Here is a 27752-nt window from a genome sequence, read left to right as displayed (position 1 = left end):
AACCAGCCATGGATGCAGCAAAGCCAGAATGACACTCAAAAGTTATCCCTCCCCTAAACTGATACTAGTTGTTTACTTAATGTTTTAATGTTGGCTTGGAGAACCTAAGGTTTATGAGGACAACTTGGTCTGCATTATTTTCAACTCTCATCCTGGTGCCTGGAACAGTACTTGGTTCATAGTAAGCACTTAATAAATACTTGTATAAATAAATTACTGCATTGAGGATATGTTTGGTAATATTAGCAACAACATGGAAAAAATACAGAGAGTAGCATTATGAAATGTTAATATTATACATTGTATTTGGAGATTTTTTGATAGCAGAATTTACTCTTTCTGTTAAGGCATCTCGACAGATACATATTGAATATTGAATACCATAGAGCATTGTTTTACATATGTTCCTGATTTAAGTGAACATCCACAACAGTCTTACAAGAGTAGATGTTAGTATTATTGTCTGTGAGAAAGCAGAGGTTCTTAGAATCAATTGAGTCACTAGGGTCATGTCTACGTATTTAGCAGGCAGAGCCTAGACTGAAATTCATGCCTGTTTGACTCTTAGCTCAGACATTTCCTTTTGTGTAACACAGCCTTAATGCTACTTTTCTTTTTTTAAGGTAGAAGATGTAGTGAATGGTCCTCTGTTTACTAGGAAGACATTTGAGTATATGAACTCACCAAATGGGGTCTTCCTATATACATTTTCAACTGCAGTGTTGCAGATGTTTATAAAAGTAGATATTAGTGTCTAAAGACAACTTTTAGACTGCATTCAAATTTTGCTGCTAAAATGAGAAGTACAAAATAAGCACATGCTGCAAGAAACTTTTCAGGGTGAGGGGAAATGCCCCATGGATCAGTATCTGAAAAAGCACCAACTGTATGCCTGCCACTCCAGTTATTTGGCTTTTAATTTTCATTTTAACTTAGTGGAAGAAACTGTGCTGTTCCTCTGTAGAGCTCCCAAATGCTGCAGCTATGTTTTAGGCTTTAAAAAAATGTTTGAAGTAATCCAGGCTCGTAGAAAGGTTACAGGAAGAGGACAAAAACTCCTATAGACCTTAAACCTTAAAATATTCACACTTTTCACATTTACCTTGTCCTTTTCTCTCTTTATATGAATGGAATTTTTAACGAATCATTTGAGAGCAAATTTTAGGTATAATACCCCTTTACACCTAAATACATCAGTATGTATTTTTATTCATATTTGGCAATTGTCCCAATAATGTCCTTTTTTATAGCAAAAAGGAAAAAAAAATCTGGTCTGGGTTCAATCCATTATTGTGTCATGTTATGTCCCTTAACTTTTTAATCTGGAACAGTTCTCATTCTGTCTTTTTTAGGAGCCTGATTTTTTTTAAAAAGATTTTAAAAATTAATTAATTGATTGATTGATTAATTTGACAGAGAGAGAGCATGAGCTGTTGGGGGAGAGACAGAGGGAGAGGAAAATGCGGTGCTCAATCCCAGGACCCTGAGATCATGACCTGAGCGGAAGGCACTCAACCAACTGAGCCATCCAGGCTTGACATTTTAAAGAGATTAAGCCAGTTACTGTATAGAAGATGGATCTTATTTAATAAATGGTAAAACTAAACTTTTTTTTAAAATATTTATTTTAGAAAGAGTGCATGAGTAGGAGGAGGGACAGAGTGAGAGGGAGACTGAGGGCGGAACCTGCCAGGGCTTAATCTCACAACCCTGAGATCCTGACCTGAGCAAAAATCAAGAGTTGGATGCTTAATCAGCTGAGCTATTCAGGCACCCCTTTTGTTTCTTCTTTTTCAAGGGTGCCTGGGTGGCTCAGTCGGTTAGGCGTCTGCCTTCTGCTTGGGACATGATCCCAGAGTCCTGAGATCAAGCCCCATGTTGGGCTCCCTGCTCAGTGGAGAGCTTGCTTCTCCCTCTCCCTCTGCTTATCGCTCCCCCTTCTTGTGCTCTCTCTCTGCCAAATAAATAAATAAATAAATAAATAAATAAATAAATAAATAAGATCTTAAACATTCCTTCCTCTCTTTTGGTAGAGTATTTTGGTATTTTATGTGGTATGATGGATATGCTTAGATTGACTTGCACATTACCTTTCCCGTGGTCCTTAGTGTACCTCCACATAAAGCAAAGGGTGGGAAGCTGTATGCTTTATTTCTTCAGCCCCCTTGCATCCAGTTTTCTAGATATGATTTAGGCTCCACCAGTCAGAACAATATGTATGGTGCTGAGTTCAATATGAGGCAAGGCAGTAACATATGAAATACCAATTTTGTGGTCTAGTTCTACAGACCCAACTGTAACCTCCAAGGCACTGGAGGTTACAGTTCACACAACTTCCTGATTCCTAGATTATATCGAAATGATGTAACGACTTCCTGATTCCCAGTGTCCTAAATGTGGCAGAGGATGCATTTTTCCAGGTAGACCAGTTGTTCTTTGTTGTTCCTTGGAGGCACAGGCTAAATCTGCCTGTCTGGCTCTTTCAGCAGTTTTATAAGACCAAAATCTGTGTACTAAGTCTTTTTTTCCCCCAAGATAGCTTGAGAGCTATTCTGTTATCTAGAAGTGAATCTTTGCTGACAGGACTGGTAATTAAGAGAATTCGACTTTTACATTTGACTTCAAAGGTATATATACGAAGCAGCATACCTGAATCTGAAATACTTATATTTGAACTGGAACATGGTTTAAGGAAAAGGAAGTGGACTTTGGTGTTAGGAGATCAATGGAGCATTGTGTGTATGCATGTGTATATGTTTATGAAACCCTGACAGTCTTTTCATGTGGATTTCTAGTATAACCTGTTCTTTGCTGATGACTTCGTTACCAAAAGCCATCTCTTACTAGGACTTCTAGAAGGTCTGTTGAGACTATTCTTACATGTGGTCTTAAAATGTCCCATTCCTGTCCTCTGGTATGATTTGGGTCATGCAGCTTACTGATGAGAGAGGGGTTGGAGCCACGTGATACCCATCTCTCTTTCAGTCCTTTGTGAGTCCTCAAATTTCTGCTTCCACCTCTCATGTAACAAGAGTATGGGAATGTGTTCGAGACTACTTACGAGTTTTTTAACTGTATTACAGGAACATTTTAAACATAACACAAATGCAGAGAGAATACTGTAATGACTACCAAGTACTTGTCACCTTATGCTGATAATTTTGCCAAACACACAATCTTTAAATAATTTGACAACTGGTTCCCTAATGGGATACTTTTTTTTTCTTTCCATCTACCACTTTACCATTTGTTTCCTCAGTTCTGCATGGCCAAGACCTCTAGCATCTTTAAGGCCTGCCCCTGCCTCCAATTGACTGATTTCTCCCTGGGTCTCTTCTGATACCTGAGTGTGTGGGTATAGGCACAATCGTGGGCCATGTCCTAGGTAGAGTACTTACCAGGTTGTAGGACTAAAAATGGGCGTGCATTGATTGCTTGTTGTGTGAATGTGTGTCTATGAGTCTGTTTTGATGATGTCTTTTTCTTAACAGCTGTTCTTTAGGTAAAGCTAGTAACACTCAAATTCTTGATCTTTCCTTGCTCCTGATCCCTTAATAGGGAAAACCATCAGTAATACATATGATGGTTCTTGGGATGCTTTCATTACTCTCTTGAACTATAATAAGTATATGGTAAATCAGTGCATAATCTGGTTGGCATTTATCTTTTAAGCCTGACTGCAAGGCAGTAACTCCATATATTTTCACTATGTATGTTAAAACAAAAAAACCGATGTTTCACTCTAGGACATAAGGGGAAAATTGTAGAGCTGCCACCCTTCAGCAATAAGAACACATAGTGATGTTACCATTTTTAGAGCACCATTAAAACCTTTTGTAGCCTCCTTGTAGTTTCATTCTGACACACTCTTTTCTTCTCAAAACCTGCATGGGAAAAGTCATTCTTGCAAGTGTAGAAAACAGAAATAAATGTTCTCACACTCTGAGAAAACTGATAAAAGCCAATCAAACACTATTTGAATTCTTGGTTTAGATCAATTGTGGTAGGCGCCATGTGGGACAGAAGAGTAATGTGCCCATAAGTGGCTTGCTGTTTAGTTGAGTAGGCAAGACATCTGAAAAACATTGTTAGCAGCAAGAAGCTACATAGTAGGTATGCAAATAAAGAGAAAAGAATGTCTTTAAAACTTTTGAGGAAGATAAACTATTGAAAAATAAGATCATGTATTTTCCCACATGTACTAGTTTCCTCTGTGATCTCTTTCTAATAGCTGTAGTGTGGTAAGGTAGGGCAGTCTGGATATATATTATCAGGGAGACATTAAATAACTATTTACCACACGTTGCTTCCTTGTATGTGGAAGGAAGAGGAAAAGCTGGCGGTATTACTTAGACTCACAGCAGAAAACTATTTTTGGAGGGATTTTGTTTTGTTTTGTTTTTAAAATAAATCTTGATTGATCTCATTGCCATTCCAGGTTCCAATTTAGTATATTTTTCATGATTAATATTCCGATATGAAGCATGTGTTAATCTGTTGCTGCTTAACAAGTTATAACTGGCAATAATAAAACCCCTTACCCATTGCGCTTTAACAGTACAAATTTTTAAAAAATACTACAAATCATAGTAACTTTAGCTAATATTTGATGATTTTTCATCAACATATATATATACATATATTTTAAAGATTTTATTTATTTATTCATGAGAAACAGAGACAGAGAGGTAGAGACACAGGCAGAGGGAGAAGCAGGCTCTATGCAGGGAGCCCAACATGGAACTCCACCCTGGGTCTCCAGGATCATGCCCTGGGCCCAAGGTGGTGATAAACCGCTGAGCCACCCAGGCTGCCCATCATCAAAATATATCTTATGAGCATTTTTGATGTGCAAGGTGCTGTGCTTGGAGTTACTCAGAATAGAAAGAAGTAAGAGTCTCTGCTCCAGAGGCGGTTGTATTACGTAAGAGTAAATGTACATGAAGTAATAGACTGTGGGCTATGTGATGTTGGCAGACTTTACACATTATCTAACACTATTGTTTCATTGATAAGAAAACTGACCCTAGAATGACTAAAAGACTAGACGGAGGTGGTGTCGCTGATTAACAGTCAGACCAGAACCAGGCCACAGGCTTGCAGGCCAGTGTGTTTTCTCTTTTATTCTAAGATAATATACATCTAAAGTTACAGCTACATGGCATTGACTGTATGAGATCCAAATAAATTGAGGAAAGGAAGATGGGTGGCTGTGAGTAGTCAAAGAAGAATTTAAGGAGGAGGTATGATCGGGATATGAGTGTAAAGAATAAATAGGGGAAGTAGAAGAATCCAATTATTGGGAACCAGATATTCGTTATATTCATGGTACAGGAACAAAACCAACTAGACTAACTTGAAAGGTCCATGTTGGGCAATAGAGGGGAATTAGGTTGCAGGGACTTGAAAGTGTGGGAGAGGAACTTGGACTTGGTGTGGTAGATCATGGGGAACTATTCTCAATCCTGGAGCATGAAATGACACAGTGAAAGTGGGAATAAAAATTATGTTTGTTTGCCAGGAGAACTGGAGCATGTCTGCCCTTTTCTAATGTTCTATTTATTGGTCTGTTTCACTCTAACTAGATTAAATACTATATTAGTCAGAAGGCCAGTTTATGTTGTAGCCACAAATTTACTCTGAAATCTCAGTGGATAAATACATGAAGTGTGTTTCTTACTTGTGCCACTTGGCCAACATGAATGGTTAGGGTAAGCGGTAGGGGGGTTCTCCGTTGACTCATTCAAGGATCCAGGCTGACAAAGGTTCCCACCATCTAGAACAGCTCTGGCTGCTGTGATAGGAGGCAAGAGGGGAATAGAATATTTCGCTCTGCTCTCTAACACATCAGCCTAGAAGTGACATATGTCACTTTTGCCACCACTGCATTGGCCGAAAGTAGTCACATATACCCCCTAAGGGAATTTGAAGTTACTTGGTGAGTGTCTCTTTCAAGGCTCTCCGAGGATGTAGGCCATAATTCTACTTGAATAAAACAAATAGTATAGTGATTAAGACTAATGGATAGACCTTGGATTTGGACTGCCAATATTTAGAGCTGTGTGACCTTGGGCATGTTACTCAGTTTCTTGGAGTATAATTTCCTTGCCTGTAAAATAGGGATAGTAATGAGATGAACCTCACTGAAGTATTATGAGGCTTGAATGAGATTATCTATCTAGTGCTTCTGTAGAGAGATTATATATATGTATGTATGTATATTGGTCAAAGCATTATGCCATGTTACTGTCAGCAAGTATTTGTTGTTACTGCTCTGCTGGCTTCCACTATAACATCTGACAGGAAGGCTGGTTTCTGACAGTAGTTAAGGGGCCAGGGGAAAGAAGCTGTAGTAATTTAGGTGTGCAATGTCAGCATCTGGACTGGGATGACAATGTTGGGTCAAGAAAAGATGGGCAAGGGAACATGCACGGGGAGAAAGAACACCCAGGTGGCAGTCACTGGAGAGGAGGGCCATGGAGTATGGGTGTCTGAGAGATTGAAGCTTGAATTGTAGAGAACTTAGGGACCCTGCAGGAAGGAGGCTTCATGGAAGCTCTCATGTTCTGGTGGGGGATGCCCAGGCCACAGGAAGGCACAGGAGGTGGGGGAATGGAACCATCTCTTAATAAACATGCTTTTGTAAGCAGGGACATCCTTGCACTCTTGAGTCAGCCTCCAGGCACTGGGGTCCGACGGTCTGGATTTCATTCCTGGCTCCACCTCTGCATGTGCTCTGGCACTCAAGGTCCCTCATTGGCAAAATTGAGATAATAATTGTCCCCATCTCTTAAGGCAATGAGGATTAAGTGAAATAATGCCTGTCAAGTGCTTGGAAAAGTGTCACGTAGGAAGCAGTCAATAAATGTCCTTCTTAGCTAATTGAGCTTTTATTTTATTTATTTTATTTTTTTTGAGCTTTTATTTTAAAAGAAATTTGGAGATTATCTTTTAAGCGATCATTTTTTTCAGAATTTAATGTAAAACAGACTTGCATTGGCAGCAGTTCTCATGAGTGCTTTTAGTACTCCCTGGATTCAAAGAATATGCCATGTTGTCACCAGATCAAGTTTTCATTTTTTTCATTCTGACCTGAGTAATCAGTAAGGACATGTTTTTAAGTTTTGCAAAGAATAACAAATCATAATGGGCTAAGGAGTGACCAAAATAGATCATTTTAAGATCAGTGCTTCCCCATTTAAAATTGCCCAGTATGTTTCTGATTGGTGAGAGTCACTGCCCTCGCCTCTTGAAATATAAAATCATTTCCAAGCAGAACATATTCTAGATTTAAATTGACTTGTTGAGTAATTAGCTCTGTTTTTAAAATATGCCTAGTTTAAATTGCAAGGTCTTAGATGATCACAGTCTTCAATTACATGTATGCTCTAGTGTGTGTGTGTTTGTGTGTGTGTGTGTATATGTATGTATACACACACACACATATATATGTATATGCTTTGGCTAATGTAATTAAGCATTTAAGGTGCATCCTCTATTGAGAAATGAAGAACTTCACAGATAATTTTATAGGGCTTTAGACTTTTGTTAGTAATAGTACAAAACAGGCACTATTCAGTTAGATGGATATTTGAGAACTTTTTGTGTGCCAGGCTCTGTACCAGGTGCTGGTACATACATAGCAAATGGCATCCTAGTGTTCATGGAACTCATACCTCAGCCAAGTTTATAATCTACCTACTGTTGGCTTCTTGTCCCATTGAAAGATTAGATGGTCTGCTGGCACATAATGGAACAGTTTAAGCCTTCTAATACTTTTTCAAGGTCTTGTGATACAGTTCTGTCTACTTTATGGCTAGGATAATAGAGTTAGGGTTATATACCTAATGTTGCCTCCAATTTACCAGGTCCCTCTTTGGAACTTTGAGTTTTTTTTGTGTTTTTTTTTTTTTATAGATTTTATTTATTCGTAAGAGAGGCAGAGAGACACAGGCAGAGGGAGAAACAGGCTCCACGCAGGGAGCCCATGCAGGCCTTGATCCCGGGTCTCTGGGATCACGACCTGAGCCCAAGGCAGACACCCAACCGCTCAGCCACCCAGGCATCCCAGAACTTTGGATTTTGTAATAAAGTATGGGTGATACTATGTGTTCATCCTGTTTCACAGGAATATGGAAAGGAAGACATTACATAAAGTATGGACTGTTTTGTAAATTACTGAGCTTGTCACATATACCTAATATGATTTCTAACATCTAAATTACTATTCTATACTATCGTTGAAGAGTTGATTCAAGCTAAATAGCTTTGAGGTTTTTTTTTTTTTTTAATTAACCAAATATCCTTTTAGAAGACAAATTATGAAGAGGTAGATATGATTAGCTGCTATATAACTGTCAGCTTTCCTAGGTAAGTTTTTCTAGCTCACGATTATTATTTAAAATTATTAATAATGTATCACCTGATTCATATAGAAAATACTTTTACAGGGTTGTGATTTTCAAAGAGTGTGTTTTATATAAGGCCACCTCTTTGTAACAGAATACAAAGATTTTTTTAAAAAAGATTTTATTTATTTATTCATGTGAGAGAGAGAGAGAGAGGCAGAGATACACACAGGCAGAGGGAGAAGCAGGCTCCATGCAGGGAGCCCGATGTGGGACTCTATCCCTGGTCCCCAGGATCAGGCCCTGGGCCAAAGGCAGTGCTAAACCTCTGAGCCACCCGGGCTGCTCCAGAATACAAAGATTTTATGACAACTGTCCCTTTTTTCCAGGTTTACATATTCCATGAGGGAAAAAAATGTAAAGCCAACTAATAATCCCAGATAGTGTAAGGGTGCCCAAAGGCCAGATATAAACAAACTATGGCTTCATGAATGAAATAGGCAATAAGGGCCTTTTGAAGGAGAGTGAATAGCTGGATTTGACTGGAGTACAGACTTCTTCTTCTTTTTTTTTTTTAATTAGTTGGAGATAGGTTTAAAGTTTACCTTTTTGGTAATATGGCTACTGATTGGAAAAAATCATTTATATAGGTTTGTGTTAGAATGGAGGTAGAAGGCAGAAAACTAAACAGATAAAAATAATGTGTTACCCATTTGCCAAGTAACATAGATATTTACTTTCTTGTTTGAAACATCTTAAGATCCTTAGCGCAGAGAGGACTTTCTCATCTTCTGTGAAGCAACATGTTGGCTCACATGTAAGCTGGTCTCTGCTCCAGTGTCATCATCGAACTTGTGCACCATAGAGATTCTCTGAAATTATGGTGGCTCTATTTTTGATTTTCCTTCAGTAGCTTTCATTACAATTTTTCTTTTGGGATCCAATTCAAATGACTATGTAAGTGCCACTCTGCCCTGTATAGCATGTATGTAGTCGTCTGCCCTTTCTTCTCCTTTACTTGGGGAGTTTATATGTGGAGGGAAGAAAAGGTCCTAAGATCTTGACTTCCCTCCATGTAGTTTCAACCTGTCTCCATCAGGTGTTAAAAAGATCAATGCCTTTTTTTGGTCAGTGTCTTCAAGGTCAGGTAGCTCTTTGTGAAATACACATAATACAAATCTTAAAGTACTCAGTAAATAGTATTGACTCAACCATAAAGATGAATTTTCTTACAAGGTAAAAGTTTGAAATGAGTAAGATAAGATTTTGAAAGAAAAGATTTCTAGGATATAAAGCCTAAGAAAAATGTGAAGTATGACTCATGATACAGTGTGTCATTTCTTTTTTTTTTTTTTTTGAAGATTTTATTTATTCATTGAGACACAGAGAGAGAGGCAGAGACACAGGCAGAGGGAGAAGCAGGCTCCATGCAGGGAACCCGATGTGGGACTCGATCCCGGGTCTCCAGGATCACACCCCGGGCTGCAGGCGGCGCCAAACCGCTGCGCCACCGGGGCCACCCCAGTGTGTCATTTCTTTATGTTCTATCATCAAAATCGGTATTACTGCTAAAATCATACTATATTGAAGTAATTTGAGGACTTAGTAAAACAAAATTGAGCTGACAGACTAGGGTGACTATACTTGCAAAGGTCATACAATTCATGCTGAGGTATTTATGTGAGCAAATATATATATAATGTTGGAGAGAATCTTGGCAACTCTAAGTTTATAATTGGGCATTTTGTCCCCTTTTTTTCCTTTTTAAAGATTTCGTTTATTCATTTATGAAAGACAGAGAGAGGGAGAGGGAGAGAGAGAGAGAGAGAGAGAGGCAGAGACACAGGCAGAGGGAGAAGCAGGCTCCATGCAGGGAGCCTGACGTGGGACTTGATCCCGGGTATCCAGGATCACACCCTGGGCCAAAAGCAGGAACTAAACTGCTGAGCCATCCAGGGATTCCTGTCCCCTATCTTATTTAAGCAGGTGGCAACTATGCCTTCTGCTGCTCATGCTCTTTGCCCTTTCTGGTAACCCAGCCCATTGAAATACAGATCAGGGTACTACTAACCTATGAATAAAAAAGAAATGAAATGATCCCCTAGATACCCAAGAAAAACCAAGCATATTTGCAAATTATTTTATTCCTAAGCAGAATTCAGCAAGTGGACCCTCCTCCCAGTGGGTACCTCCACATAAAATCTTTGTCATGTGCCTGACCTGTGGGCCCTAACTACTCTGCTGGCTGCTTGGGAAAGAGCTCAGTGTTTTCATTGACTCTGTCATCATCATTACTTAAAACGTTGTCATCCAAATCTATCTATTGCTAATTCTGTTCTACCTATAAGTAGGCATTGAAAGACATACTCTTAATTTTGTAGTATCCTGCTCTTTATTCCAAAAGAGTTCTTTGAAACAAAATTTTATAACTCAGAACAAAACAAAACAAAACACCAATGTTATTGAGATGAAAGTCTAAGATTGAAAGAAGTATGGATCAAAATAATATGTTACCGTAAAGAAAGAAACATATTACAATATTGACATTTTTACATGGGCAATATACAGTCTTACAGTCTTCTTTTGCCAAATGATTGGCAGGAAATACTGATGCTTAAATTTTTTATTAACACAAAACTTTTTACACTGAGAGTTAGCCTCCCTTTTGGTATAGTATTCCATTTACAAATTAGAACTTTGCTTTATGTTGTTTTCTTGAGTGTAAAAAATAATATATATCAGTTTACTTCCAAGTCGGAGATGGGAGCTCATGCCCAATGAAAGGAATTTACATGAATCCTATTTGGAAGTTAAACAATCATTTTGCTTTATAAGAAAAGTCTGGCAAAGTTCATCATACAGTCTACTTTGCTATAAATCCAAGATTTAATCCTTTTTATTTTCCATTTAAAGACTTGGAATGTATCATTGTTTGAGTTTCCGTCATTTCACGTGAGTTTTCTTCAGGGGCTGACCTCACAGCACTGGAAATTGACACACTGACCTGACGCTTCAGCATCTTCATAACCTTTCTCTTGTACCCTTTACATGCAAAGAAATATATAAAAGGGTCCATGCAGCAATTGAAGTTCATCAGACATACTGTAAAGTGCAGAGAGATCTGGAATGAATGTCTTTGGCTGCATTCCAGGAGATCAGGAAAATGAAGCTTCTTAATCATGTGTTGAATAATTGCAACATGGTAAGGTGTGAAACAGAGAACAAACACAACAATTATAAAAATAATTGTGTTGAGAGCCTTTTTGTTTACACCAGATTTCTCAGTCAGTGGGTTTTGTTTGGCAGTTTTAAAGAGTTTGCAACAGATTTGAGAGTAGCACACAAGAATGATTAGAAGAGGAAGCACATATCCTATGAAACATGCACCAAGCAGAATCCACGGAAGAGATTTTGTTTCTTCAAAGTTTGGATATTCCATGCATGTAGTCCTTTCTTCCTCCTGCTTTGACATAGGTTTTATGAGTAGTGGGAGTGTTTGAGCAAATACTAGAATCCAGACAAATATGCAAATGCCTTTTGCATGTTCGATTCTTTTCATCTTGTTGTACCGTAGAGGGTGCACCACAGCAAAGAACCGGTCAATGCTCAAGCAGGTCATGAAATTCACACCTGCGTATGTATTGATGTAAAACACAAGAGCAGTTATCCTACACAAGGCCTCACCGATTCTCCAGTCAAAGCCCAGTGCATAGTAGGCTATCCGTGTAGGCAAGGCAGTGGTAAAAAGTATATCAGAAATCACCAAATTTGTTGAATATAGAGTGGTAGAGTTGATTTTTTTCCTGTTTTGAATAATAACCACCAAGGCTAGCACGTTTCCTACAAGCCCAATTATGAAGACAATGCTGTAATGCAGAGGCATTAGTATCCTGGCTGTGTTGTAGTGTGCATAGAGATCACAGTCACTTCCCTGAGTAGCTGCAGAGGGTGTAGTTAAATTGTCCATTTTTGTATCCGTTAATGGTGTGCAGAATCTCTAGGAAGAACCAAGAAGAGTACTTTTGATTAAAAGCATATTTAGGTAAAAACAATGTAAACTCCCTTTTATAGATCTAACATCTAAAATTTTAAGATTTATATAATTTTTAAAAATCTTGTGATGTGTTGCACAGTAAAGGAAACCATCAGCAAAACCTTTAAAGGCAACCTAGTGATTGGGAGAAGATATTTGCAAATGATATATCTAATAAGAGGTCAATATCCAAAATATATAAAAAACTTCTCTGACTCAAAACAAAAGTAATCTGATTAAAAATGAGCAGAGGACCTGAATAAATATTTTGCCAAAGAAGACATACAAATGGGGGATTCCTGGGTGGCTCGGCTGTCTGGCGCCTGCCTTTGGTCCAGGACGCGATCCTGGGGTCCGGGATTGAGTCCTGCGTCAGGCTCCCAGTGTGGAGCCTGCTTCTCCCTCTGCCTGTGTCTCTGCCTCTCTTTATCTCTCTCTCTCTATGTCTATCATGAATAAATAAATAAAATCTTAAAAAAAAAACACATACAAATGGCCAACAGACACATGAAAAGATACTTAACCTCACTAATTATCAGGAACATGCAAATGAAAACCACAGTGAGGTATCACCTCACACTGGTCAGAATGCTAGTATCCAAAAGACAAGTGTTGGTGAGAATGCAGAAGAAAGGGAACCCCTGTGCACTGTTAATGGGAATGCAAACTGGTGCAGCCACTCTGGAAAACAGGATGGAGGTTCCTCAAAAAAAAAGAAAAATAGAAATACCACACAATTCAGTAATTCCACTATCATGTATTTACCCAAAGAAAATGAAAATATGAATTCAAAAAGATATATGTACCCCTATGTTTATTTTAGCACTATTTACAATAGCCAAGATATGGAAGCAACCCAGGTGTCCACTGATAGGTGAATAGATACTAGTCATACACACACGCACTGAAATATTACTCAGCCATAAAAAAGAATGAGATCTTGTCATTTGCAACAGCATGGGTAGATCTAGAGGGGATTATGCTAAGTGAAATAAGTCAAAGATAAGTACCAGATGATTTCTCTTATATGTGGAGTCTGAAATGCAAGACAAAAAAGCAGAAACAGACCCATAAATACAGATAATAAACTGGTAGTTAACCAGAGAAGTAGGTGGGGAGTATAAGTGAAATAGATAAAGGGGATTATTAAGAAGTACCCTCAAAAGGAAAAAAAATCTGTGATATGTAATATGTTTACCTATTTAATAAAAGATCAAAGAATAAAATTTATGTTTTTACTCACAATTTGGTGATTTTGGCAAAGCTCTGGCAAAGGAAATATAACCATCTAAATAGAGCAAATATATTTTTGTGGGAAGAGGGGATGCACTAACTTTTTAGGCAGAAATATCCCCTTTTTTTCCTGATTCACTGTCTGGTTAAGAACAAAATCATGTGCAGCACCCACATTTCTGAGGAGAGTAAAATTCTGCTTTTAAATTGAATTTCAGTTGGACTTTTTTTTTTTTTTTCTGTGGGGGGGGCAAATGCATATCACTGCCAGGAAATGAAATCAGTTACATTTATTTAGTGAAATATGAATTTACCACAGTGATCTGATTTGTGTTAACCTAAAAAGTATGAGAAACAAGCTAAGGCCTTGTTAGGAACTGAAAGTTAGGTTTTCTTTTAAAAAAGAAGAAGATGGTAACCACGACAACCACGACAAAAACGACGAAAGAGAAAGAAAAAACTTAAGCTGTTTAAGGGGGAAAGATTAATTCTGAACTAGATCATTTCCCAAGTACCCCACTGATGCATGCGGTGTACATTCCTGTATTTTGCATGCTAGTAAGCATTACACATATGGTGTCTTGTGTTCTGCTTTATCCACTTAACATGGCCATGGACCAGTATAATCTATAGATCTGTCATATATAGATCTCATGCAGACATTGGATATTTCTACAGTATTCCAGTGTGTTCATGCATAATCTGCTTAGCTACTCCCTTGATGAATTATTTCCAATTCTTTTCTTGTGATAAATAATGTTAAGATGAAATTTCAAGTCCTACATCGAAAAGTGGGAAACTACAATAAAACTCCTTATATGGGGCTGAACTTTGATAAAACTTAGGAAGAGCAGAACAATAAATTCTGTGAAATTATTTTTAAAAGAAAAATATTCTGATAGGACAGTTTCTATGCACAAATCTCATCTGAAACTCAGCAAAATTAGGGAAAATTTCAATATATCTAGTGATGATGTTTATATTAAAAGAGAAAGACTCTATCCCTAGCCATATCAAAGCACCAACTGCTCCTCTGATTGCTTAGTTCGAACAATCTTTTTTTTTTTTTTTAAGATTTTTGTTTATTCATGAGAGACTCAGAGAGAGAGAGAGAGAGAAAGGCAGAGATACAGGCAGAGGGAGAAGCAGGCTCCATGCAGAGAGCCTGACGTGGGACTCGATCCTGGGTCTCCAGGATCAAGCCCTGGGCCGAAGGCGGTGCTAAACTGCTGAGCCACCCCGGGTGCCTCTAGTTCTAACAATCTTACACAGTGAAACTAACACACAGTGGGGGTTATCAGAGAATAATGTTATAATATTATAGGTGTGCATCACATACATAGGTTAACTGTTAAACTATGGAAATATGACCTAGGGATCCCTGGGTGGCGCAGCAGTTTGGCGCCTGCCTTTGGCCCAAGGCGCGATCCTGGAGACCCTGGATCGACTCCCACGTCGGGCTCCCGGTGCATGGAGCCTGCTTCTCCCTCTGCCTGTGTCTCTGCCTCTCTCTCTCTCTCTGAGTGTGACTATCATAAATAAACAAAAATTTATTTAAAAAAAAAAAAAAAAGGAAATATGACCTAAAGCAAAAGGGAACAAAAATGGAAGTAGTACATTCTATTAATCAAGAAAGATAATTTCTTTCTTGATAATGAGAAAGAAATTTAAATGGATTGAACTCACCTATTAAAAGAACTGTCAGTTTGGATTTGTAAAAAAGAAAAATCCAGCTGTATGCTGCTTAGAAGAGATACAACTCAAAAAATGACTCAGGTTGAAAATAAAAACACGGGAAAATGTGTATCAGGCAAATCCGTCAGTGAAAAGCCAGAGTAGCAATACTAAAAAAAAAAAAAAAAAAAAAAAAGAAAAGAAAAAACAGACTTTAAGGCAAATTGAATATTAATAGGGATGAAGAGGGTCACTATAGAAGGTAAAAAGAACAGTTCACAAAAAACATAAAAATAATCTTAAATTGTGCATGTAACAGCAAAATTTAAAGGAGAAATTGGCAAATTCACAACCATAGTGGGAGATTTTAGCACATCTTTATTGGACTATGCCAGATAAAAAAGAGATTAGAGACTTAGATCTACCCAATGTGACCTTATAGAATTTGTGACCTTATAGAATTTGTACATGAGCATTTTTGCAAATTTGACTATGTACGAGGTCATCAGAGGGACTCAGAACTTTCAGAAAACTGTTAATTTAGCAGCTGACATGCCAGAGACTACAGGGCAACTAAATTAGAAATGAATGATAAAAAAATAAAGGATAAATTTGGAATCTAAAAAAATATGTTTCTAAGCACTCATGGGTTAAGAAATGAGAGTGGGAATTTTGAAGTACTTAGAACAAAATGACTAAAATACTTTATGCCTAACTGTGGGATTCAGATGAAGTGTTAATCTCAGAAGTAACGGAGAGCCCTGAATGCATTTATTTGCAGATTTTTATTCTGAAATAATTTTTATTTGAGCTAGTTAGCACATGTTACATTTGTTTCAAGTGTACAGCGCAGTGACTCAACTCTGTGTGCTTGTGAAAGCATTTTTTAAAAAAGATTGAAAATAGATAAACATACAGTTCAGGAAGCTAGAAGAGAATTGTTTGCCCGAGGAAAGTAGAAGAAAATGACAATTACAGAAATTAATAAATTTGAAAACAAAACAAAAACCCAACAAATATGGACTTTCTATTTTGTGCAGAAAAAAAAATGTTTCTTGAATCATGGAAATTGCAGTTGTGGAATGAAAGTAGAAAAACCTTTATCCGCTTAGTTGGGAAAGGCTTTATGTGAGAAGTAACTTTTCAAGAACTGAGACTAGACACAAAGATGTGAAAATCCCAGACAGGGGCTGTAACTTAAGGAACAGGTAGCAAGAACTTTTATTTTTGTACTTTCTGTGAAAATTTTTTTCTGAAAATCTCAACATGTTTGTTTTATTTTGAGGAATATTTCTCGGTAGATTCAGGAAATGCTTTTGAAATACATGCTGGGATAGAAATTCTCCATATGAATAAATATTATTGCAGAGATGAGAAAAGTTATGTTAATGTGAGACTCAGAGAAGAACGTGCATTGTTGCCATGTGGTAAATATGTATCCAACTTCTTACTGAATGAAGTATGGCACCCATTAGAGCCAGAAATGGCAGGGGTTGCAGAACATTTGATTTTCAAGAATATTTAACATGATGTTAATTATAAAGATGAAAATTTGCAAACAAATCAAATGTCCATCATCAGGGGATTGGTTAATACCTTATGAGATAGCTATACAGTGGAATACTCTGCAGTCACTGGAAGTGGCAGTGTGGGTGCCTGTTACTGGGCAGAGACGTATATTAAGTAAGGAAAGCAGATTACACAACATATCACTTCGGGGAAAGGAAAAGCAATTATACACAATCCATACACACCTGTATGGATATGTATGCCAAAACATAATTTTGTACAAGTCATTTTTGAGTTTTGTCCATATACCTTTAAATTTCTAATACCGAACATGAATTGCCTATGAAATGAGGAACTAGATAAATAACTTAATCTAAGAAAAACAATTCTTAAAATAAAAAAAAATTCTTTAGGTCAGTTCTTCTTACAAAAACCTTATCATCTGCAATGCATTTCAGAGGTGGTCCTTCAGTGCACTTTATTTGGGTTGATGCATGAATTTTTATTAGGCGCCTACCTTGAAGCCCTATCTGGAAGCACTCTCACAGTAAGCCTGTGGGCTAAGTACTGCTCTCACCTACTTACTTGCCGTGTGAGAAAACTGCATGTCATACAAGTTAAAAGGTCATGCTGGATGCTTCTTCGTGGCAACCAGGCTTTGGGTCTCCTACTCTGTCCCGTCCTTGCTTGGCAGGGGCAGCTCATAGAACTAAGAGCCTATGGTTTCAAAGTCATCCAGGCTTTAAGAACCATTCTTACCTGTAAATAAACAGCCCGGGAACAATGTGGCCCAGCCGCTCCAGAGCAGGGGAATAATTCTTCTGAGGACGGTGGAGTTCCCACTTCTGGGATAGCGTAGAACCCTGAGGGAAAGACTCTTGATGCGCCTCTTACTGCTCACCTTCGTGCTGAGTCAATCAGAGAGACACCTGCACAATGTGGTCATGTAAATAGGATGGCTCAGAAATGATCTTTGGTAAAGACGAACCAAGGCAGTCTTCAAATCTGGTCATTTGGATGTTTGATAAGCTCTCGAAAGTTGATTTTGTTAGTGACACTAGCATATTACCTTAGTTCTTGATTGTCCTAAGCTATTGATGCTCTAGTTTTAGTCAATTTTATGTTTTCCAAATTGAGAGGAAGATGCTTTCATGTGCTTGACCATTGTTATTACATTCTCAGATGAATGAATCTTAGTTTATTAATATCTTCCCTCGGAGGTATTATTTTATACCTTCCTCTAATCCATTTGATATTACTTTCCTGAACCTTGACTTACTCCATTCTTTTATTCAGCAAAAATTGCTTTTAGTGTTGTCATATGCTAGGTCCTGGAAATGCCGAGAGGAGATCTTTCAGTATGGGAGAGCCTGAAACTGATGGATGTATGTATGATGTTGGGAATGTGCTGCCATCTAAAGAGACATTATCTCACTCTTGTTCCAGTGGCTCCTTCTCACACCTACCAGGGTTCTGCTTGCTCTTTGGATTACAATACTCCTTAGCAACCTTTGGATTGCAAACTGCTCTTTTAATCTTTTTTTTCAGGTATAACTAACTTCTTCCCACCTCCCTTTCTCCTTTTCTTCCTTTATCTGTTTATTTTTTTAATACATTTTAAATATTTTTAAAATAAGTTAATCTTTTTTTTTTAAGATTTTATTTATTTATTCATGAGAGACACAGAGAGAGAGAGAGAGAGAAAGAGGCAGAGACACAGGCAGAGGCAGGCACTAAACCACTGAGCCACTCAGGGATCCCAATTTTTTTTTTTTTTTTAAAGTAAACTCTACACTCAGCGGGGGGCTTGAACTGATGATCCCCAGATCAAGAGTCACATGCTCTACCGCCTGAGCCAGCCAAGCACCTCTTAAGTATTTTACATTTTTATAATCATTAGACAACAGCTTCTGACATGTTAGTAGTATAGATATACTGTATTGTACTTGGAAGTATTGTGTCTTATAATTTTACTACCTAGAGAACAGCACAAAGAAGTGTTTAGCTCTTTTTTCCTTGGAATACTTTTATCTATAATAATTATAATTTCCTCATAACGCTTTCTAGTGGAAAGGTGTATGTGGTCACGAAACTGTCCTTAATACCCCCATCTCTGAGGGACATGAATGAGGATTGAGACTTTGCCCCAAGAGCACAATTAGTAACTGGGCTGCATGAAGTGTGGGGCTGTATTCAGGTCCTATCTGAGGAACCCCCTTACCTCTTGACAGTGAAGTACCTACAGCCTTCCTGGCAGCCACCTATGCCAGTTCTCTTGCCATTTTTGTTATTAAGCAAAGGAGTCTATCCCAGTTTTGTCTCTGTAATGCAATATTGATAACTCTGCTACTATTCTAGCATATGTAAAACAGCATGTTCTTCCACAGCAAAATATCCTCCACTGTATTTTTACTTATGTTTTCGGAAGTGGGTCTTTGTGTGTTTAGAGTTGACTTCACTGCTACTAGAGCAGCTAACGTTTCTTAAGACATTATCATCTCATTTTTGCATAACCGGACATGTTGACATGAGCTGACAAGTTCTTTCTAGCCACAGAAACTAAAGCAAAACTCATCTTTTAGTATTTAAGAAAATTGTCTAAGCTCTAATGTAATTTGTACTCTGGAAGTATTTACCCTGGTACCAACTTGCTTGGATAATGATATCTTAGCTTTTATTTGTAGCAGAAACAGAATAAAACCACTATATTCAAAGATTTTAGTATGAACGAGAATACCAGCTTTTAGTTTTTGCTTTAAGATTCCTGAAATGTTGCTTTTACCTCTGATAATTTATTCACATAATAACCGTCAACAACCTTAAATGAAAAAGAGCTAAACCTCTAGTAATTTTGTGTAAATTCAGGCCTTAGCATTGCTTTGAATGGTTCAAGTCATGTGAGGCAATAGGAGGTGACTTCTCTGTAAGACCAAGTATGCTGGAGACCATATTTACACATCAAGATGATCTCACTCAAGTGCCCACATGCACCAAAGAGGAAGTTCCAGGACCATGCTTTCAAAAACCAGAAGAGCCACACAATGTGGACACATAGATATGAATTATATTTGTATGTTGTTAAATGATAAGTGTTGATTGATCTGATCTTTCTCTGATTTCTCTTGATACATTGTCCTTTGACTATTTTCTGGAGGAGAGGTAAGGTTTAGGAGTTTCTGGAGTGGGGGAAAAAAATGAAAGCTTTGAGAAAGGAGATTATAGGTGAAAGCTTGGGTCCTGCGGAACAATAAGGATTCGATCTGCTGAGGAACTACACAAACACAGATGTATCAAGTAGCAGGCCTTGGCTGTTTAACAGTGCCCTTGAGAATAAACACCCCTCTCCCCCTGCCCACCACACACAAAAGAAAGCTTTACTTCTTCCTCTGGTTACCTAGTTTTATGAGCACTTGTCAGTTACTTGAGAAAGCCTCCTCCTTCTTGACTGATCAGAGACATCTGAGTTTGGTCCAGCATCACACACATGGTGGCCTCGCACTCAACCAATGATTTTTTTTCACCTTCTTTTTAGTTGACTAAAAATCATCACCTGAGCAGTTGTGTGGGCCATTTGCCTGTAAAGTAGGCAGGTGGGAAACATTAATTCCTGCTGGGGGACAGAAACCTAAGGCACAGAAGGACTACGAGCAGCATGGGCACAGCCTTTTGTCACTTCATGGGCAAAGTCAGAAGGGGTGTTCCAGTAAGCTGCCACTCGGCTGCACTGGTAGCACACGCCCAGTTCACTTTAATGAAGCAAATCTTTCTACACTTTCAGGTGATTTTTTTCCCCCAACCAGCTTTGAGTCCTATTTTGGTAGGTAACTGTGGTCGAGTCCTTTTGGGAAGGATATAGGGAACATTGTCCAGGAAGCTGACACACTGACAGCTGCTTGTACTTTGTCAGGATAGAATGTCACACCTGCCAGAGTGTGCTCAGTGTAGTGTTGTCTGTGGTTGTCTGTATGCGAGAACCTCCCTGGCCTGCCCCCTGGGAGCTCGCTTTTTTTGGAAAGTGTGATGCTGCCGCTGATGCCATGGCCTAGGCTGGTTCTGACCACCTCTCAGGAGGTCTGCAGAACATCATCTTATATATCTCCAGCTGACCCAGGACTGAGGCCCAATAACTACCCAGTACAGGACAACAGTCTTACTAAGGCCATGGAGAACTTTTTGAAGATCCAGGAAAAACAAACAAACAAACAAACAACAAAACAAAACCCAACTAGCATTTGCCAATCTGTAGGTTACTTGTGCCTCTGGCATCCTGACCTAGTGGGCACTGAAGACCATGTCACCTTCTGTAAACATGTACCTTGGGATTAAAGGGGAAGGGGCCTGACATTTGGATTATTTGATCAAACACCCACTTGCACATTTGGGGTTTCACATATTCCAGCTATTTTTCTTTCACCTTTCACTGATTTTCTTTGTGTGGCTTTTGGCAGCTTTAGTACTGACGAGGATGGTGTGAAAGTTCTCAAACATGAAGACAAAGGAGGTGGTAGTACAAAGGACTAGAGTTATACAATGTAATGTTTAGGAGTTGTAAGAAAAAAAAGAACCCCACTGTAATACTCATTACAGTGTGAGGAAGACAAATACTGTGTTTCCATGTGGCAGGATTTGACCTATAAGTAGGATAATTGAATAATTTAAAAAGATTTTATAGCGAAGATCTGAGTCTGTAGAGTCTTTATCCTTTAAGTCCAGAAGGTTTCTAGAAAACATATGTGCCTTTTCTCCTTAAAGTTCAAGGGAGTTTCAGGTTTTGTTTTTTGTCTCTTACCTCATGGAAATTAGTCAGAAACATTAAATATCCTTACTTTGTGGATAACAGAATTTCAGAGATAAGGTCATTTGCTTGGGGTCCTCCCTCAGCGTGGGTGCTAGGTTAGGAGTCCCAGAGGTGTCCAGGGCTCCATGCGCTCCTTCACCCACCACCTCCCATCAGCAGTTCCTGTGCCTTCAGCCTCCTGACTCCCACCCTCCACCTCTCCACTGCACTGTGGGTTTGTCTGTCCCTCTGCCTGTCCTTATACGACTCCCACTCCCACTGCCTGCCCTCAGACCACCCTTGCTTCTCCCTGGAGCTACTGCTGCCACTCTCACGATGCCTTTCAAATGCAGCCTATCGACCACCCTGGGCAAATGGAAAGCTCTCAGTCGTGACACATGATTTCCTTGTGACTGCACTGTCTTCTTCCACAGCTGGCTCTCTGGCCGTCTTCTCCCTGTGATCCCTGGCTCCAGCCTTACTAAATTATTTGCAGTTTTTTGATGTCCTGTGTTCTCTCACAGCTCTGTGCTTTTTAGGCACTCTTGCTTCTGTCTGATGCCTCCTCTCCTTTGTCCTGTATCCTTTTTTTTTTTTTTAAGATTTTATTTATTCATGAGAGATATGGAAAGAGAGGCAGAAACATAGGCATAGGGATTAGCAGGTTTCCTGCAAGGAGCCTGATACAGGACTCGATCTCAGGACCCTGAGCTGAAGGCAGACTCTCAACCCTGAGCAACCCAGGCATCCTTCCTTTGTCCCAAATCCTTTGCTTCTATTTCCTTCAAGACTTAGTTAAAAATCAACTGTTCCTAGAAACTTCCTTGATTTTATCCTCTCCTGCTTTCTTACCAGCACCCCTCAAGAAAAGCAGCATGGAATATCCTTGTGAGGACACTGTGCTCTGTATTAGCATCAGTGTTGTTAGGTTTATTTTTCTGTTTCCCACTAGCCGGTGCAATCCTTTGAGTAAGAACTGTGAATCTTGTATATCTCCAGCTGACCCAGGACTGAGGCCCAATAACTACCCAGTACAGGACAGCAGAGTGCCAGCTTTCTCCATCCTCAGTCAGAGGTTCCTTATCAGAGTTCTTGATTAGTAATAGTAACCAGTATTGTGAAGTGCAGACTGTCTTCCAGGTACTGTTCTGGGTACTCCATATTTATTCACTCACTGAATCATCACAGAATTTTCACAAACCCATTCCAGTGGTGAAACTGAGGCACAGAGCCTTTACATGATGTGTCTAAAGACACAGCTGTTAGGTGTCAGGATTCAATCCTGGCAGTTTGACTCCAGAAATCACATTTGGTGCAGTGTTTTATCCCTAGCTCCTGTTTCCAACATGATCTGGTGTTATTGGTAGAAAACAGGTAAAAATAGGAAGATTTTTCAAAACTTTAACACATACCAACTTATCCTGTCTGAACTAGAAAGAAGAGGAGAGCTGGGGAGATGGAGGAAGGGAGGAGAAGAAGGGAATATATTGATTTAAACGAAGGCATTCATTAATTTACTTGAAACATATTTTAAAGCAAGTAAAGGTTTTACAAATGAATTTAGATTTTACTATTTTTAATAATATTTCCATAAAACAATTTGGACTGAAAGAAGATGGTAAATACCAAGGATAGCGTCTTTCATTTTTTTATTTTTTAGAAAGATTTTATTTATTCGAGAGAGAGAAAGCAAGCATGACCAGGGGGAGGGGCAGAGAGGGAGAAATAGACTCTCTGCTGAGCAGGGGCTGATCCCAGGACCCCTGAGCCCAAGGAAGACACTTAACCAACTGAGACACCAGGCACCCCCTAGGATAGCTTTTATGCTATTAATTTATTTTTATACTACTTATTTAGGTATTTGCAGACATTTAACACAATATTTTTATTCTTCTCTTTGAGCTTTCAAGACATGTTAACTCTACAGTTTCCAGATGATTTTATGTGTATTATCTCATCTGACATTGAAGCCCTGTACTTTACAGAGTTCTTGAAAAGCTGAGGAGTTCTATGGGCTGGAGGGGCTTGCACACCCTCAGCATGCTCTGTACTCTGTGGCCTTGAACGCTGCAGCAGGCCCTTACTCACGGCAGGGGGAGAAGCCTCACTTCTAAACTCCTCTGCTGGATGGGAAGCTCTTCCTTTTAAACGCTCATCCTTAAAAGGACCATGGCTTTCTCTCTTACAACATTCTTATCCCGTAGAGTGTTTCAGAACCATCCCACAATAGATAGCTAATAAATGCCTATGGGTTACTTAAGTGAAGGAAAGTCATATAGTGACCTGAGGTGGTGTTTATTCCAGTAAATGACTGGTCGTATTACTAATAAGCTCTTGGAAGCCAATTGAAAGTAACTTAGAAGAGGCATTACCAGCACCATCGCCACATGGTAGATGGCAAGCCAGTGAGTGAGGAGGCTTTGTGCAGCAGTGTGCTCTTTGCAATGTTATGTCCCAAAAGTACAATTAAGCCCTGGAGAGAAAGCATGTACTGAAATATTAGCAGATGCAGAGTCCAGACGGTGAGCACAGTGAGATGTTTACCCTCCACAGACCCAATCTTTATGTAAAATATTCTATAAAGATCTGCAAATAAGTTTAAGAAAAATAACTCTCACAAAATAATGGGGCAAGGAAACTGCCTATTGGATTCATCCTTTGGTAGTTTAATGGGTAGAGGGAGGGGGGAATGATAGCAGTTTTCTAGCATATACTATGTGATGGCCAGGGTGACAAGGACTTAGCTGTATTACTACTCCCCGTTTTACAAATGAAGCAACTGAAGTCAGAGACTACCCTAGGCCACACAGCCTAGAAATAATCAAGCCCAGGTTCAAGCCTGACTACAGAGCCCATGCTCTGAACCACTGCACTGTGTTGTACTTCGAGTGATACCCGCCAGGACACCCCCCCCTTCCTTTAGAGGAAGTCTCCTCACAGCTTATATTTTGCCAAAAATTTCTATTACTTCCATTCCTAATCTGGACATAAATATTGCAAATCATTGCATATACCTTATTGTTTTATGACATTATTTTAGGCACATGAAATTCTAGAGAAAATAGACATGTGTAGCTTTTGTGATCATCAAATAAATATAAAGCAAGCAATGGGTTTATTTTTCACTTATCAAATTAACAGTTTATATTTATAATTAAAATACTCAGGTTAGCTGAGAAGCAGTAAAGCTCAAACTGTCACTAGTGGAAGGGTAAATTGCTAAAATGTTTTGTAAACCAAAAAATATCAATTTATATATGAAGCTTTAAAAACATTTATACCTTTGCCCAAGGAATTCTAGTACTGAGATTCTCTCCAGAGAAATGCCAGAAAGTATAGAAGTAATAGAGATATAGAAAAGACCTTTATATACATAGATACATGGTCAAATAGTAGAATGTAATGACTCTTTTATTTTAAATTGTGCTGAATAATTGGTATACACATGCATTTAAGTGTAGGAATATTCCATTTTAGAATAACTTTGTGGGACACCTGTATGGCTCAGTGGTTTAGCCCCTGCCTTCGACCCAGGGCGTGATCCTGGAGTCCCAGGATCGAGTCCCAGGATCGAGTCCCACATTGGGCTCCCTGCATGGAGCCTGCTTCTCCCTCTGCCTGTGTCTCTGCTTCTCTCTCTCTATGTCTCTCATGAATACATAAAATATAAAATTTAAAAAAATTAAAAAATTAAAAACAACTTTGTTCCTTTCCTTTCATACTAAAGTATCCTGAAATATTGGCATTATTTACTGATTTATAGTGGATACTGTTTTTTTGCAATTTTGAGTTCACACAGAAGTACAAAGTAAACCCTTTTTTTGAGCATAGATTTCTGGCATGATCCATTATTCTCACCGACCTCAATATTAGCTAATTAGAACTGCCGGTTATCAAAGAGTCTAAACTATACTAATTATACAGTTTTTGTTAGAAATGTATAGTTGCCATTGAATAGATTCTATTCCTATATACCTTCCTTAAGTAGGCTTTTAAAGTTTTACAAAAGACTTTGTTAAAAAAATATATATATATATGTATGTAGTACTTACCTCTGAGTGACTTGTTGGGGCCTCCATGGAGTAGCAGTGTTTGCCCAACTGAAGTAGCTTACTTTGGCATGTTGTTAAGAGAGATTATGCAGGCATCCTTTTATGGGTGGTGGCTTTTTTTTCCTGTCACCTTGTGACTGAGCATAGTGTAGCGATCACTTAACCTCATATATGCGTGAGCACTTTTTTTTCAAGTAGGAAGTGAAATTTTTCTGTTAGTGACTTTTTTTTTGAATAATTATCCAAAAACCCCTTGGTAATATCTGTGGAACTTTGTAAGTTTTTTTAATAAAGAGTTAAGTATTAAAATTCTTTGAAGGGAAGACTAAGCAATAAACCTTAACCAGAAAAAAAAAAAGAACCAACAATTACTAATGACTTTGTATACATATTCTGTGTAAAAGTGTGAGTTTTTAAATGTTTTAAAGAAAAAGAAAAAAACAATTACTAATGACTTTGTATCCATATTCTGTGTAAAAGTGATTTTAAAAATTTTTTTGAAGAAAAAAAATGGGGGTCCTTGGGTGGCTCAGTGGAGTGGCTCAGTGGTTTGATGCCTGCCTTTGGCCCAGGGCGTAACCCTGGATCCCTGGGTTCGAGTCTCACATTGGGCTCCCTGCATGGAGCCTGCTTCTCCCTCTGCCTGTGTCTCTGCTCCCCCCGCCCCTCTTTCTCATAAATAAATAAAATATTTTTTAGAAATGTTGACTATGATAATTCTGTCTACCTGGAAACTTGTTGCAGAGAGTAGTTTGCTCATTCTGTATCTTAACAGCTTATGAGAAAGAAGCAAAGGATTCTGTGGTGAGTAGGAATGATGCTCTTTTGCATTGTACTAGGACTAGTCAATGTTTTCAGGCAGGAGGCCAACTGACACAATCTATGACTGCATGGACACAGGAGTGACAAGGGAGGAGTTAAAGGGGAACATTTTATAGCTGAAAATCCAGACTTTGTGCATAGGATGGAGACTATGGTGTTCACCGTATAGTTCTAGTTGGCTCAGTTTAAACCAACTATGTAACAGGGCTAGCACAGTGCAATTTATATGTAGGCTAAGTGAATAGACATATAGTTGTCAGAATGAGAGAGGTGATATTTACACTTACCCAGGACTGATATGGCTATTCGCAGTCAGCTCTGGGTGCTGCATTTTACGAAGGGCATATAGATGACTACTGTGACTATGCTGGTAGGGGTCTGGATCCTGAGTCTTAGGAGAAATGATCTAATAAACTGAGAATGTTTAGGCTTGGCAGGGCAGTGATCATCATCATGTATTTGAAAACTGTCTCACAGAAAAGAATTTAGGTTGCGTATGTCAATCTTCCTGACTCTAGAGAATAGAAGGAAGGCCAGTAGAGGAAGTTACTGGAGACAGCTTTCAAATCAAATTATAAAGGTAGTTTCCAAAAGTTAGGATCATAAAAAAATGGAATAGGCTGTTTCTGATTTAGGTGCCTATATAAACTGGTCGACTATTTTGAGGAATGATATAGAAAGAATTGAATCATTTGGTAGGAATTTATAACTCTGACTTCAGACCTTCCACTCTAGGATCTGTCAAAATGGCCAAGGGGCTTCAGCCCCTCAGTGATATCTTTCCATCTAGAAGCATACTTGGTTCTTCTAAGCTCTAAAAGGCTGAAGATCTATAAAGGAACACTGACAGACAGAAGAGCAACAACTTACACAAATCTTTGGACCTCCATCTCACTGTCTGTAAAATAAAGGTATTGAAGTAAATGATCGCCAAGATAATTCCTAGTGCAAAAATTCTTAGGAAATAAAGAGATTTTATGGTTGCTGGATAAATATGATAAAATATATTCTAGGATGAGTTATTTAAAACTTGTATTGAAGAATACTTGAAGAAGACTCTGGGGTTTTTTTGTTTTGTTTTTTTTAAAGATTTTATTTATTTATTCATGAGAGACACAGAGAGAGAGAGAGACAGAGACACAGGCAGAGGGAGAAGCAGGCTCCACTCAGGGAGTCCGATGTGGGACTTGATCCCAGGACTCCAGGATTATGCCCTGGGTGGAAAGCAGGTGCTCAACCGCTGAGCCACCCAGGCGTCCCAAGGAGGACACTGTTGAGAAGCTTCTCTCTTTGTTGGAAGAACA

General features: G+C 38.7%; 2 protein-coding genes across 5 annotated transcripts in view; one reads left to right on the top strand and one right to left on the bottom strand.

Annotated features, from left to right (window-relative positions):
* UBAC2 (UBA domain containing 2) overlaps positions 1-27752 on the top strand; it is a 179510-nt gene that overhangs the window by 75366 nt on the left and 76392 nt on the right. The gene's annotated exons all lie outside the window — the stretch shown is intronic.
* Positions 10722-25776, bottom strand: GPR183 (G protein-coupled receptor 183). Of its 3 annotated transcripts, XM_072782512.1 has the most exons (4): positions 25627-25759; positions 20192-20372; positions 17557-17726; positions 10722-12345 (listed from the first exon to the last, which is right to left on the bottom strand). In XM_072782512.1, exon 4 carries the CDS (start codon positions 12313-12315, stop codon positions 11245-11247), a length of 1071 nt encoding a protein of 356 aa, XP_072638613.1. In that variant the 5' UTR covers positions 12316-12345; positions 17557-17726; positions 20192-20372; positions 25627-25759; the 3' UTR covers positions 10722-11244. The 3 variants fall into 3 exon arrangements, with proteins under 3 accessions (XP_072638613.1, XP_072638614.1, XP_072638612.1); XM_072782513.1 differs by lacking the exon at positions 20192-20372 and having other exon boundaries at positions 10722-12343; positions 25627-25776; XM_072782511.1 differs by lacking the exons at positions 17557-17726; positions 20192-20372 and having other exon boundaries at positions 25627-25770.

The sequence above is a fragment of the Canis lupus genome, chromosome 17, assembly GCF_048164855.1.
Source record: "Canis lupus baileyi chromosome 17, mCanLup2.hap1, whole genome shotgun sequence".
Lineage (NCBI taxonomy): Eukaryota > Metazoa > Chordata > Mammalia > Carnivora > Canidae > Canis > Canis lupus.
Note: the sequence above shows the minus strand (reverse complement) of the source record. Positions and strands in the feature narration are given on the sequence as shown.

Bases quoted from the DNA above. Each gene is read 5' to 3' on its own strand.
- GPR183 (XM_072782511.1), bottom strand. From the start codon at position 25,653: ATGGAGGCCCCAACAAGTCACTCAGAG. The intron at 12,346-25,626 runs GTAAGTACTACA...GGTTCTTCCTAG, and splicing joins CCCCAACAAGTCACTCAGAG to AGATTCTGCACACCATTAAC.